General features: G+C 33.8%; 1 protein-coding gene across 3 annotated transcripts in view; it reads left to right on the forward strand.

Annotated features, from left to right (window-relative positions):
- CUL3 (cullin 3) overlaps positions 1–14151 on the forward strand; it is a 112795-nt gene extending 98644 nt beyond the window's left edge. For all 3 annotated transcript variants that reach the window (XM_086365640.1, XM_086365645.1, XM_086365656.1), the window contains 4 exons: positions 697–831; positions 7381–7567; positions 11327–11472; positions 13682–14151. In XM_086365640.1, the coding sequence (XP_086221766.1) occupies positions 697–831; positions 7381–7567; positions 11327–11472; positions 13682–13813 (600 nt within the window). In that variant the 3' untranslated portion in view covers positions 13814–14151. The remainder of the gene's footprint in view (positions 1–696; positions 832–7380; positions 7568–11326; positions 11473–13681) is intronic.
- The last annotated feature ends 225 nt before the right edge of the window (positions 14152–14376 follow it).

Raw genomic sequence — 14376 nt, forward strand, 5'->3', positions numbered from 1 at the left:
TTGTGGTCAAAAAAGATGCTTGGAATGATTTCTATTTTTTTGAATTTACCGAGGCTCACTCAGCTTTTAATTCTTCTTGCTTGATTGCTTCTTTTTAAGGAAAAGGTTTTTTCTTAAATAATCATGTTAGCTTCTGCAGTTTTATTAAACAGATAAGTAGGTTTTGAAAAGATAATTCATATGTTAATTATTGAGGACTAAATTTGTACTTTTAAATCATAGAGCAGCAATAGGCTTTAAGGATGACAGATTCCCCCCTCTCCACCCTATGCTATTATTTAATCTCTTACAATGATCAGATCATGCAAAAAGAAACCTAACCCTATTACTTAGGGTGGCAGTATAATGGCAGTGATATCTTAAAAGTCCAGTTTTATCCTTGTATGTCCTATTACCATAAATTTTAGCTATAAATAAAAGGAATTATTGATTCATTACTTGTTCAGATACATTAGCGTGTTCATAATGGGAAAAAATGAGACAGTCCCAAATAAAGACTGTGTGCGTGTGTGTGTTTACACACACATATATACATATACACTTTTAAAATAACATTTCTTTTTTATGTAGGAATGAGTCCTGTCATTTTGTTAAGGCGGGTTTGGGCAATGCAGAGCTTATTTCACAAACATACTGGTAAACTTATCAGAAGATAATTATATCTTGGTTCTATTTTTATGTTTAAAAATTAAACAGGAAGATGGATCTGAAGTTGGCGTTGGAGGCGCACAAGTAACTGGCTCTAATACACGGAAGCATATATTGCAAGTCTCCACTTTCCAGATGACCATATTAATGCTTTTCAATAATAGAGAAAAATACACATTTGAGGTATGGGTTGGTTTGTGGATTTTACCTTGTTGTGTTGTTACTTGAGTCTTTTTCTTGTTTGAATAACCTAATGCAGAATTATTATTGAAAAGGATCTGAGTAATAACCTTTCAGAATATAATCGGAGAAATATGTATAGCATAAAATTGGACCATGGAACCATGAAACTATGAACGTTATACGCTTCTTGGGTCATGTTTCATTTGGTTTTTTAAGTCAACTTTGTTGAAATAGTACGTTTTATATAGTAAAACATAACTCCATCTAAGTTCACAGTTTGATGAGTTTTAACAGATACATGCACCTCTGTAACAAACACTGAACTCAAGATACAGAATATTATTTGGTTGTTCAGTCACTAAGTTGTATCTAACTCTTTTGTGACCCTGTGTACTGTAGCCTGCCGGGCTCCTCTGTCCATGGAAATTTTCAGACAAGAGTACTGAAATGGTTTGCCCTTTGCTTCTCCAGGGCATATTCCCCACCCAGGGATGGAACCCACATTTCCTACATTGGCGGTTGGATTCTTTACCACCTAGCCACCAGGGAAGCCCCCATAGAATATCTTCCCCAAATTTTTATACTCTGTTGCAGTCATTTCCCTCACAGTATCTCCAGACTCAGGCAGCCAGTTGTCTGCTTTGTATCAATGTAAATTAGGTTTGGGTTTCTAGAATTTCTTATAATTGGAACCAAATGATACATAGCACTTTTTTCCAGCTTCTTTTACATAGTCTAGTATTTTTAAGATTAATCTATGTTGTTGAGTATATAGTTCAGTAGTTTATTTTTATTGCTGAGTGATAACTCTGCTACATGGATCTGTTATGGTTTCTTTATCCACTCACCTCTTGATAGGCATTTCGATTGTTGGGTTGAATTTAGATCGTAGTGAATAGAGCTGTATGTTTAAATTTTTTTTGCACTTTGCACTACTGTGCTTTGCAAATCCAATTTTTGAAAACGATTATTTTTTTAATTGAGGAGTATAATTGCTTTACAGTGTTGTATTGTTTCTGCGGCATAGCATGAATCAAGCTGTATGTATACATAGATCCTCTACCCCTTGATTAAGCCTCTCTCCCACGCCCATCCCACCCTTCTAGGTCATCACAGACCACTGAGCTACCAGGCTGCATCCTGGAGTGATTTTACTTTTTCCATTTCTACCAGCAATGTAGGAGAGTTCTGCTTGCCCCACATATTCTCCAAAATCTAATATTCTCAGTCTTTTAAATTTTAGCCATTTTAGCTAGTGTGCAATTATACCTATTCGTTGTGAATTTAATTTCTTACTTTGATTGCTAATGGTGATGACCATTTTTTTGTTAATTCATGTGCCACTTAATGTGTCTTGTTTGATGAGTTCTTTGTTCATATAACTTTATTGGGTTGTTTAAAAATTCTTTATAAGGTTTGGATACAGATCCTTTGTCACCTCTATGTACTATGAATATTTTCTCACAGTCTGTTATTTGCCCTTTTATTTTCTTAATTTTACTAAGAGCAGAACTTTTTAATATTGACAAAGTCCAGTAGCCGCTGTTTTATGGTTTGTACTTTTGATAGTCTTAAGAAATTATTGGCTGTTGTGTGGTTTCAAAGATTTTCTTCTACATTTTCTTCTAAGTGATTTATAGTTTTAGCTTTTTGCATTTAGATGTATGATCAATTTCAAGTTAATTTTTTTGGTATGGTTATAGGAAGGATTAAGAATTATTTCCTCTGCCCACATATATTCACTTGTTCATTCAACATCATCTGTCAAAAGCACTAACTATTCTTTTCTCATTGAATTACCTTAGCCCCTTTATTTAGAAAAAATAAAATCAGTTGACCATATGTATGTATTTTTACACACTCTGATCTCTGTTTCATTAGTTTCTGTCCTTTTGGTAATTTTACACTATCTTGATAGTGTCAACTTTCTTCTTTTAGAGTAACTATAAAAATATACTTCTTATTACTTTTTTCTCCCATTAAGTCATGATTTGATTGAATTATATTCAGTTAGTCTTTTCCCATATGTTTAATGAGTAGGTTGGAGTTGAAATGAGGATCATGTGATATTTTTAAATTAAGTTTAAATGAAAGATAATGAATATTTTAAAAGCTGTAGAGTTACTGCCATTTTTACACTTAATTGAAAAAGAATTTTCAGATACAGGTGAACATTGGAAGTTTTAAATTTGAAATGAACAATTAAATTCTAGGCCTATTTTAATACTCATATTCTCTTTATGTGATGATAATATAGTTCAGAGATGACTATTTTTACATGATAATGCTTCAGAGAAATATTTTGAAACCTTAGTGTTTTAAGTCAGTGGCTAAGCCAAGAGATTTTGCTCTTGTAAATTTCCAGGTGTGTATTAACTTCGGGAATAACTTTAATTTCCAAACACAAAATTATATGTGATTGAATCCTAAGAATATTGATTTCAAGTAAGTATTGAGTACCTTACCCAAACATTGTAAAGCTTTTCAGGCAGGTAGAACTGAATTATCTATAACAGCTTGGATGTTTTAGTCTGGAGCTATCATGGATAATATATTTTAAACAAATAAGCTGCTTAATAAATACTAGATTTGGTTTTCAGAGTCCTACTTTATAAAGAGCTGGTAAAAATAATAGGATAAACAAAATCATGAATGCATTTTCTTAAACCATTATTGGAATTGCTAATAATTTTAGTGGTTCAGGCTTTTCTCCTTCCCTGTCTGGTTGGGATCGTTGAGGCTTAACAAGAAGTGACTTAGGTAGAAGGAAAAATTAAGTAGAAAATTGCTCTAATATTTTAAATTTTAGCTGTGTCAAACCAGAATCCTGAGCATAAGTGGCATATGTAAAACGCCATTCCTGTGGCTCTAAAACCTCTGCTTGCATCTCGAACCAGGCAATGGTGAAAAGGCTCATGACACACATTCACACTGTGTGCTTAGAGTCTGCTGCATAAGTTTTATTAGACAGCTATTTTGCAAAAATCTTAACATATTAGAAAAGATAGTTTAAAGTATTTAATAATTATTAAAGGAAGCTGATCTCTTTAAATATTCTTTATGAGTTCCATAAAATAGAGTATTTTTTATTTAATGCTACATAACAAATCTCAGCTTCATGTTGTAAAACAGCTACTAACAATTTATTATCTTTTGTGGTTTCTTTGGGTTGGGGATTCAGGAGCAGCTTGATTGACTTGTGGCTTGGAATCTTTAATGAGGTTATGTTAATATGTCAGCTGGGGCTTCAGTCATCTAATGTTGTCAGGATTGGAAAATACTATTGGTATGCACCTTTTTCCACATGACTGGAAAGTTTGTTTTGGCTGTTAACCAAACTTAGGGGGTGTTAGATTCTCTCCATGTGGTCTTTACCAGACATGGCTGTTCGATTGTCCTTGTATCTTGGTGGCTAACTTTCCCTAGAGTGAGTGATCCAAGAGACCCAGGCAGAACCTGCAGTGCCTTTATGATCCAGCCTTGAAAATCACATATTATCACTTCCTTATTTTGTTGGTCACTAACATCACCCCAGTAAAGTGAGGGGACCACACAAGATTAAAACGTACCAAGGTCACTGTGGGCCATCTTGAGAACTGCCTTCAAAAGGTAGCATTTATTATAGTGTCACATTTAATCCATAGTAGTCAGGCTGCAGAGACTTTTTCCTCTTTTTATGTATTTTTTGGAATGTAGTCCATATTGTGATGTAGAACAGCTAAAATACCAAAATATATGTTTAATGGTAGTCTGTACCTTAGATTTTAGTAACTAGCATTTAATTTTTGAAAGAGGTATGGATATTAATACATGTTTTTCTGAATGTTCTTTATTAATACTTTTGAAAAATTTCTGAGTATGAGACTAAAAGCTAATTATTGACAGTAGCAGAATTAATGTCAGACAGAATTTGCATAGACAATCATTAAACGCCAGTGGTATTTCACCGAGAAATTATATCATTATTGTGACATAACAATGCATAAAGGAAAATGATTGGAAGTACAAGGAGAAATAGGTTAACTCCATTGTTACAGAAAGCCCTCACATATGTACTGACTATACAATAAAAAAGGATATTAAAGATCTGAATTAACACAGCAAATTAAAATTGAAAGTTATACTGGGAACTTTGAACCAGAAAGCAAAATACACAAATTGTTCTTGAGAAATACCTTAGGCTACATAACCTTATTACTAAAACTGAACTAGGAAAATACAAAAAAGATAAGGAAGCTATAGGTTATTCAAAATAAATATACAAATCTTAAATAAAATATTATTAGGTTATATTCAGCAGTGTATTGAAATAATAATCCACCCTGTCCAAGTGGGGTTTCTTCCTGGAATACAGAGAAGGAGTTTGTCAACAGAGAGCTATTGAGATTTTATAATAATAATACAATTAACTGAGCAGACATCAGTTCAAGGAGAAAAATCAATGATGTCTATGGATGTACGCAAAGCATATGAGAAAGGTCAGTCCTGATTTCTTAATTCCAGATGGGGCACTCTTAGCCACCTAAGAATAGAAAAAGTACCTTAATGGCATAAAGGTGTACCTAATGAGAGATCTAATAAGGAAGCAGTAATTAGTATTAAAATATTAGACACCTTCCCCTTAAGGTTAGGAACAATTTATACTTGCCTTTACTCCTACTGTCCAGCCTTGTTCTGCAGGTCCTAATGAACACACTAAAAAAGAAAAAGGAATGGAATTTACAAATATCAAGAGTTGACAAAGTTTATAGACAGTATGACTGTCAAGTATAATAACTAAGAAATTATTTTTTGAGGAGAATTTGGGGTTGAAAAATCTTTCTATAAATCAGACTTACTGTTAGTAAGTCCCTTCTCTCTGCATCAGAATTAATTGGAAAATAACATGAGGAAAGAGATATTTTAATAATTATAATCTTTCTGGGAATCATTCTAAACACAGAAAGTACAGGACTTAAACCAAAAAGGCAATAAGAGAAAAGAATACGGAAGGGTAAATGTATCTGAATGAGAAAGCTATGTGTTATAAAGGAATTTGTTTGGTTTTTTTTAAGTCACCTATAAATTCAGTGTCTCAATCCAAACCTGTAGATTTATTTTCTATGAAATTTGACAACTGATCCCAAAATTCGTCTGGTCAAGAGAATGCACAAGAATAGGCAAGGAGGGGCAGGGGTTTGGAGATGGGAAAGCCCAGTGAGAGGAAAAGGAATATGTCTTAATACCCAAACATAACTCGAAGTTAATTGTTTTTAACATGTGTGAACAAATAACTCAATTTGAACAAAACAGAGTCCAGAAACAGAGTGTTATATACAGAAGTGTTTGGGATGTGATAAATTTGCCATTTCTAATAAATGGAATTGAAATAACTGCTAATTCATTTGTGAGAATGGAAAGAGAGTAGTTCCATATGTCATATCAAATGCAAAATCATAATCAAATTCCACTGATCTATTGAGATAATAGAGATTTGACACTGTCCAATTTATTGATGGAACATGAATTTCTACCTAAAAAGGCATTTCTGGTTCTTTGACTCTGGTTAAACAATAATATAAATAAGCCACTTTTAGCATGTACATAATAATTAAAATTAACATTGTTTATTAAGAGCACGTATTTAATTTGCTAGGATTGACATTGATGTGTCTAAAGTTTGTAGACATACTGAGATCATTGGAAGCTAAGGGATGTGCATCATCACCACTAAAACTGACATGTCTCTCAGTCCTCACCTACCTGTAGTCCTCTGAAAAAGCCTAAAACTCTTCCTCAGGATCTTGTGAAAGGACGACGACTTGCTCCAGATCGGTTACACAGTCTAAATAACACCGTCTTTATGCCCATTCTTCCTGTGCTCCATTTGAGGGAAAAAAACAGCCTTATACAGTGAATCAAAATGATACATCCCAATGTGAAGACTTGAGCCATGCAGTACCTGTCGATGTATATCATATACATGTACAATTCTCTTCCTGTCCCACTGACACAAAAAAGTATACAACGAATTTACTGCTTTTCATGTTTAATATAAATTACCAAGTATTTAAATTTTTTTTCATTTGGTTATACAGGCAGTAAATATGGTCAACTTGGATTGTAAATTTTTGATGGTATACTTTGGTTATTTCTAGGAAAAAGTTGCTAAGCAAAGAGTAGTATGGATAAACTTGGGAGGAAGATTGTAGACTGTTTCTAAAGTTAGCATTAGTATGTTGGTTAACACTTTATTTTTACCTAAATTTTAAAGTAGGCGCCTACTAATCTCTGTTGGATGACATTCTTAGACTGGGCTTTATATCCCTGCAGGAAAAAACATAGCTTTTCGATGTTCAGTTACTTGAACCACCTTTTTCTCTAGTGTGTTCAAATAAGTGAGATTTTAGTGAAGTGTCATAATAGAAAGATTTTTGTTGTGAATTATTTCTTAAATGGAATTAACTCTCTTAACTATTGCCTGGTCAATTTTACTTACTAATTAACTATTTTAATCTTTCACACTGTTAATCTGGCCTGTTAAACTCTGTTAATCTGGTGAAATTTCAGGAAATTCAACAGGAGACAGATATCCCTGAACGAGAACTTGTTAGAGCCCTGCAATCCCTCGCCTGTGGTAAACCAACACAGCGGGTCCTCACCAAGGAGCCCAAGTCAAAGGAGATAGAAAATGGTCACATATTTACAGTTAATGATCAGTTCACATCCAAACTACACAGAGTCAAGATTCAAACAGGTATCTGAAATTATCTTTTTCTCTTAAAAATTACATACATATTTTTTCTTAGAAGTTCTTAATGTTGGATTTCTATTTTTTAAAAAGTAATGTTTTTCTGTGTGCTGCATGATACATAAACTTACAAGATAAAGTGACTTTTATCATTGTATGTTCCTGTCAAAATGCAGTTGAATCCAAGTTCAGTAAGCATTTGAAAAAGTAATTCATAGTGTGAACAAGTATTGTTTTCATATGGTTTTCAGCAAGTGAAATAAAATTTTATGAATGTTTTCTTATAAAAAAATTGTTTTTAACTGGTTAACAAATAGTGAAGTCTGTTTTTAAAACTGATGTACAAATTTTTCAAAATTGTGAGTTATCTATTTAAAATTTAATCTTTAGATGCAGCTATTTATATTCTGATAAATATTTGTTAAATTTCAAAACTTTAAAAACCCATATGATTTCTCTAATTTAAAAACAGAGATAACCCTGTTGTGAACAGTTTTTGCTTCAGCTTTTTTTAGGATGACAGTAAACGTCCTATCTATTGTATATTTAACAGTGTAAGGTGTATATTTTCTATGTATTTAAGAAGGCAAAAAGGTACTTCACCTTTGCTGAATATTTAAAAGTCTTAGTGTTGCTTGCTACCTGGTTTTTAGGTGAGCTTCCCAGTGATAATTTATCCAATACATGTAATGTATCTGTGTAATAAAACCATATTTTAAAATAAGCATTTAAAATGACTTCACTTTTCTGATTTTTATATATTAATAATAAAAGATAGTGTTAAAATTTTTTTAATATTAAGTATACAGTTGATTGCCAGAATACACTGATTTAAGAACTTTGTATATACACTTTAGTTTTTCTTTTTGACTCTAAATAGGATATTTTTTTCACAGCAAAGTGGTATCTTTTTACAGCCATGACTACTTTGTTTATTCATTGGAAACCATATCATTGATCCCTATGTTTGGGACACAGATGTATGTTAAAAAATAGAACAGTGCTAAAGGGTGGTTGTGGAATAAAATATCTTTTTCACTAGTGTAAGACATAAGACTGCAGTTTTGGGCAGAGGTAGGTTTTGGATTTCAGAAGTTACTTGTATCTCAGATTTGAAGGATGTGTGGTGATACAGATCTGAATTACCTAGCCTCAGCCTGCTTAATCCTAAATAAATGTCTTTGTAATTCAAGATTCTATCATGCCCAGCTAATATTGTCAGGTAGTATGATTATTTTAAAAAGTCTTCTTCATAGATTTTTAATTTTTGGTGTTAAGTATATAGTATGAAATACAGTTAAATGTGATGAAAAATTTGACTAGATGACCCTTTTTACAATTCTTTTCAGCTATCAAATTCCGTAAAGAAAAATATGTTTTATTTTTGAAATGGTACTTAGATTATCTTGGCTCTTACTGATTTTTGTGGAAGTTCAAATTTTCTCTCTGGTGCTAAGTATATTTCTCCTGATACATCTAGATACTTACGTACCCACTTACGCAGCAAATATCCTTGTTATGCTTCTCTTAAACACATAATATTATGCCAGGGTCTGGGAGTGAGCTCTGTCCTCACGTTTTTAAAAACATAATCCACAGTCTTGGAGTATATTTATTTAGGTGACCAAATTTAGATGAACTAAGTGAGTTGTTAAAAAGTTTTTTCCCTCCACTGTTTTATCTATTTTCACATCAGCAGAAAAAGTGAAAAATGCTGTAATAGATACTCAATTAAATTTTGCCACATTTGTTTAAGCACCTTTATTTCTACCTTCCCATTCTCCCTCTCCGTTCATATATGTTTATAGTTCCTACAGCGTTTGGACTTAATTTGCAAACATCATAACATAATTTGCAAACATCATAGCACTTATCCCTTAAATACTTGAGAATATACTTATCTCAGAATTAAGATTTTACCACAAAATTGTTGTACTATATCAGACCTAGAGATTAATTATTAATTAGAAATTCCAAACATCTATATGCATTACCCATATTTGCATGTCCACAGTTGTCTAATTTTCATGATCTTATTTTTTGGGTCCAGGATTCACTCAAGAGCTCCACATTACAGTGATTTTAATGTTTCTTTAGTTCTATTTAAACCAGTGTCTCTTTGTTTTTCCCCTTATGGTATGGAATTATTGAAGAAAAGCATTTTTCTCCTTTAGTTGAGCATTTTAATCTAATTTTATTCTTTTTCTTGTTAGTTTGTGGATAACTTGGGAGAAGACCCTGAAAGTAGAATTCTTAACCAAGGAATTCTAATTAGAAATAACTGAATGGGCACACCAGAATGATCTTCTGAATTGTAGTCTGCTGTCTCATGGGTGTGCCCAGGCCTAAGTCAGCAATATTTTATGTGGTTCTTTGTAATATTTCAGTTTTTACTCCAGAAACTTCACATCTGTCTACTGTTGGTAACCAAATAAACTGCATCAGTTACCACTTTCTCTGCTACTTCAATTAGAGCAAATTATAAGAGAAAGAACTTGTATACTTAATTCTTGAGAAGTTGGCTTGAAGACCGGGGAATAACACAGTAAGACAAGACTACTCTGCAAGAGTGGAATGTAGTTTACATTGTTGTTCAGTTGCTCAGTCAGGTCCGACTCTGTGACCCCACGGACTGCAGCATGCCAGGCTTCCCTGTTTTTCACTATCTCCCGGAGTTTGCTCAAACTCATGTCCATTGAGTCAGTGATGCCATCCAACCATTTCACCCTCTGTCGCCCCCTTCTCCTCCTGCCCTCAGTCTTTCCTAGCATCAGGGTCTTTTCCAGTGAGTCGGATCATCACATCAGGCGGCCAGAGTATTGGAGCTTCAGGTTCAGCATCAGTCCTTCCAGTAAAAATATTCAGGGTTGATTCCTTTAGGATTGACTGGTTTGATCTCCTTGCATTCCAAGGGACTCAAGAGTCTTCTCCAACACCACAGTTAAAGCATCAATTCTTCGGTACTCAGCCTTTTTTATTGTCCAGCTCTCATATCTCTGTGATTACTTGGAAGAACCATAGCTTTGACTATATGGATTTTGTAGGCAAAGAATGTCTCTGCTTTTTAATGTGCTGTCTAGGTTTGTCATTACTTGTATTCCAAGGAGCAAGTGTCTTTTAATTTCATGTCTGTGGTCACCCTCCCCAGTGATTTTGGAGCCAAATTAGTGATATTGTGACATTTAGGAATTACTAAGATAAATAACAAGAAATTGTTAAATAATTGATGAGGTGTCCAAATGGAGTTTTGTTAAGAGACATTCTGGTGATACTTGAAAATTTTTTAATTTAGCTAGCTAAATCTTGGCAATACGTGCTCTTTTGTCCTCTTAAAGTCCCCACGTTTCTCCCATTTGAGGTGGTTTTGGTGAGACTTAACTTGAAGTCATATTGGTAAGATACTACTTAACTTCTGGAAGTCACAAGCAGTGAAAATTCTTTACTGATAATTTTACTGCTAACTAAATGTGGCTTCCATTTTTCTTCTAGGAAAGGAATCATTCTAGTCTATAAAAATAAAATTGTTTTATTATCTCTATAAATTTAAGCTCCTAATATTTAAAAAGAAAAATCCAGAATTAAATTTAATCAGTAAACTTTGAATTAGGTACTTTTTGTATGTTTATTTGAATAGAAGTATGTGTGTAGTGTATATTCAGAGGTTGAAATTGATTTTTTTAGGTTAAGGTTGTTTATAAATAATTTTTCATTGTGTGTGAAATTTGCATGATAATCACATGGTAAATGTCTTTATTTCTCTTTTAGTTGCTGCCAAGCAAGGTGAATCCGACCCAGAAAGGAAAGAAACAAGGCAGAAAGTAGACGACGACAGAAAACATGAGATAGAAGCTGCTATAGTGCGGATAATGAAATCTAGGAAGAAGATGCAGCACAATGTGTTAGTAGCAGAGGTGAGGACTCTTCCAGACAGCACTGATGTGGAAAAGGCAAAATTACTTGAACAGCTTAAATTTAGGAAAGTACTGTTGTATTTTAAAATACAATCTTCAAATTTGAAAACTGTAGTCAATTCACACAGTATTAAACATCTGGCACTTTCTTGATAGCTAAACATAGCTGAGCATCAAATTATGTGCACACCTTAAAAACAAACATGCTTGTAGTAAAGATGTAAGATCTATGTGAAGCCATTGAAATAGTGAGGAAAGAGGTGATTAGGGTTGAATAAAGTATTGGGTGAAGATAGAGAACCGAATGAAGACAAATGGGAAGAGAAATTGACAGCATGGGAAATGAAAAAGAGGAGTGGAGGTGACTCTTAGGCCCCTAGCTTGATTGTCTAGATAGAGGTTGGTTTCTTTAACTGAAAAGGGAGTGGGTATGTACTGCTGTGTTCCACAGGTCAGTTAAAATCTTTTTTATAAGTTGACTTTGTATTATGTTGACAAAGGAAGAGAATTATGGGTGAGTGGTCAGTTAGTAATTTCGAAAATCATTTAAAAACCAAATCAAGTAAACATTTAATATGTGTTGGCAATTAGGTGACTGATTAGTTTTCCCATTTTCATTGGACTGGTAAGAGTGAGCATTTGGTGGCAGTGCCTTGAGAATAAATGGAGCTGAAACCACCAAGTGAGTGGCTTGTCCTTTGGGATGCTGTCTTGTGGGAAAGGGCACGAAGAAGAACATCTAGAGGATTATGTGTTGAGATGAGGGCATCTGAACAGTTTTTTTTTCAAATGGGAACACGGAACACCTTGTGTTGCATTTATAGTCTAAGGATAAAGAAAGGATGCTTAAAAACAAAAGGAAAGAACAGGGATGAGGGATAATTGATGTACTAAAGTCTAGAAAAAGAAAGACAAGAGAATTGTGTAGAGAACGCACAGGCAGTCAATGTTAATGAATGCTACTGAATACCTCTTCCTGAAACCCAGGGCAGGAGGCAGGGGTGGTTCTAATGAAAGGTGGATACATGCTTGGATAAACTGGTTAAGTGCAATGTGGTGGGAGTTAGAGGAGTTTCAAATGAAAATGACTTCTTTTCTTATGTAAAACAGGATGTGAGTTTATGGTGCTTGGAAACTTGCTATACTTGAATACTATAAATTTGTGTTATCAGTCTGTAGCAGAGATTGGCAGCCTTTTTTAAATGGCCAGTTGTAGCATGAAAGCACCCATAGATAACAAATGAGGGTGGCTGTTCCAGGAAAAATTTACAACAGGCAGTGGGCTGTATTTGCCTGTAGGGTGCAATTTGTTGACTCCAGGTCTACACAAAAGGTATAAAAACTACAACTTAGTAAAGGACTGAATAGTGGCTTTTGGAGTGTTCTGGAATGGGTGCTTATGGAATAGAACCAAAGGAATCAGGGAGTTGAAGGTACTGTTGCAAGTGTAGCTAAAGTGATCTTACATGAAAGAAGGAGGCAAGATCAGAAAGATTTAGATTCTCATCTCTTCTGGTTCTGTTTGCTACTTACAACTTATCATTTGTCTTCTCTGGCTTATTTTCCACTTTTGTAAAATGAGACAGCCAACTTTGCAGGGTTAAGAGTATCAAATAAATATATATAAAACTGACATATATATAGAGTGTATACTCAGGTTGCAGCTACTGTGCTGGAGTTACTGTTTGGTTATTACTGATGTAACAAGACCTGAAATCCTGACAGCTGTTGAAGAAAAGAATACTAACAGTAGCACTTAACTGTGGGACAACCCATTATTCTGCATCACATCTATTAACTCATTTAATACACACAACTTGATGAGGTTAATAATTTCCCAAGGACCCAGAGCTAGTGAGAGAGCTGGAATTTGAATCTCTGAATTAGGATAGTAACTTAGAAGGCATTAAATTATAGCTTCAAAGTGGATAAACTGTAAGGTTGTATAAATTGATATGAATATATTCCAATTCATCTACTAATCCATTTGAGCATTCACATCCTCATATGAGGAGATATGTTCTAGCCAGCCACACAGGACGTTTTCAATAGTATCATTTTTAATTTTCATAATCAAATTACTGAAGTTTGATCTGAGTCTTAAAATGGTGCAATTTCTTTTCAAAGATAATTGTGTGTTTATATGGAAATATTTTTTGTTTCCGATTTTCTGGTAGAAATTAGTTTATTTTTTAACCTTCTCTTTTAGGTAACTCAGCAGTTGAAGGCCCGATTCTTACCAAGTCCAGTTGTTATTAAAAAACGTATTGAAGGACTTATTGAGAGAGAATATTTGGCACGAACACCTGAGGATCGCAAAGTATACACATATGTAGCATAAAATGCGTTCAGAAACTTGATTTATTATTGGACTGTACTCTTCGCATGGACTGGGAAGTTCTTTTAAATCATTAAATATTAAGACGACCATCTCTTCTATTAAATTACAGTACATGTTCTAGACCATTCAGATCAAGCCTTTACTCCCTTTGAGAGTTTTCAACATCAGTTGATTGAGCTTCAGGCTTTACAGCGTTTATCCCTGTAGAGATCATCTTTACAGTTCCTCGGGAAAATGTGAATGTGCTGAGTTTTGTTTTCAATACTGTATGAAAACAGGAAAAAATAAAACAAAATTTAGAAAATACAGCTCATTAAAATAAAAATTGTTGGATTTCATTTCCCCAGGTCTTCAGTGTTCATATAATTGTGTTTTTGTAGCGTTGCTTAGCACTTTGCACATTGTATAAGTTGGGTAACAATAATGGTAAAAGCAGTGACACGATTCCCAGTTATCTCGCTCTGCTTAAGGCATTTCTTTAGCTCGTCTTGTTTAATTTAAAGGTTTGATTATATACAGAGACCCAAGCATAAAATTTGAGCATGCTTTATTCTACCACTTGC

This window comes from Bos grunniens, chromosome 2, assembly GCF_055505025.1.
Source record: "Bos grunniens cultivar Pamir isolate PY7600 chromosome 2, Bosgru_T2T1.0, whole genome shotgun sequence".
Taxonomy (NCBI): domain Eukaryota; kingdom Metazoa; phylum Chordata; class Mammalia; order Artiodactyla; family Bovidae; genus Bos; species Bos grunniens.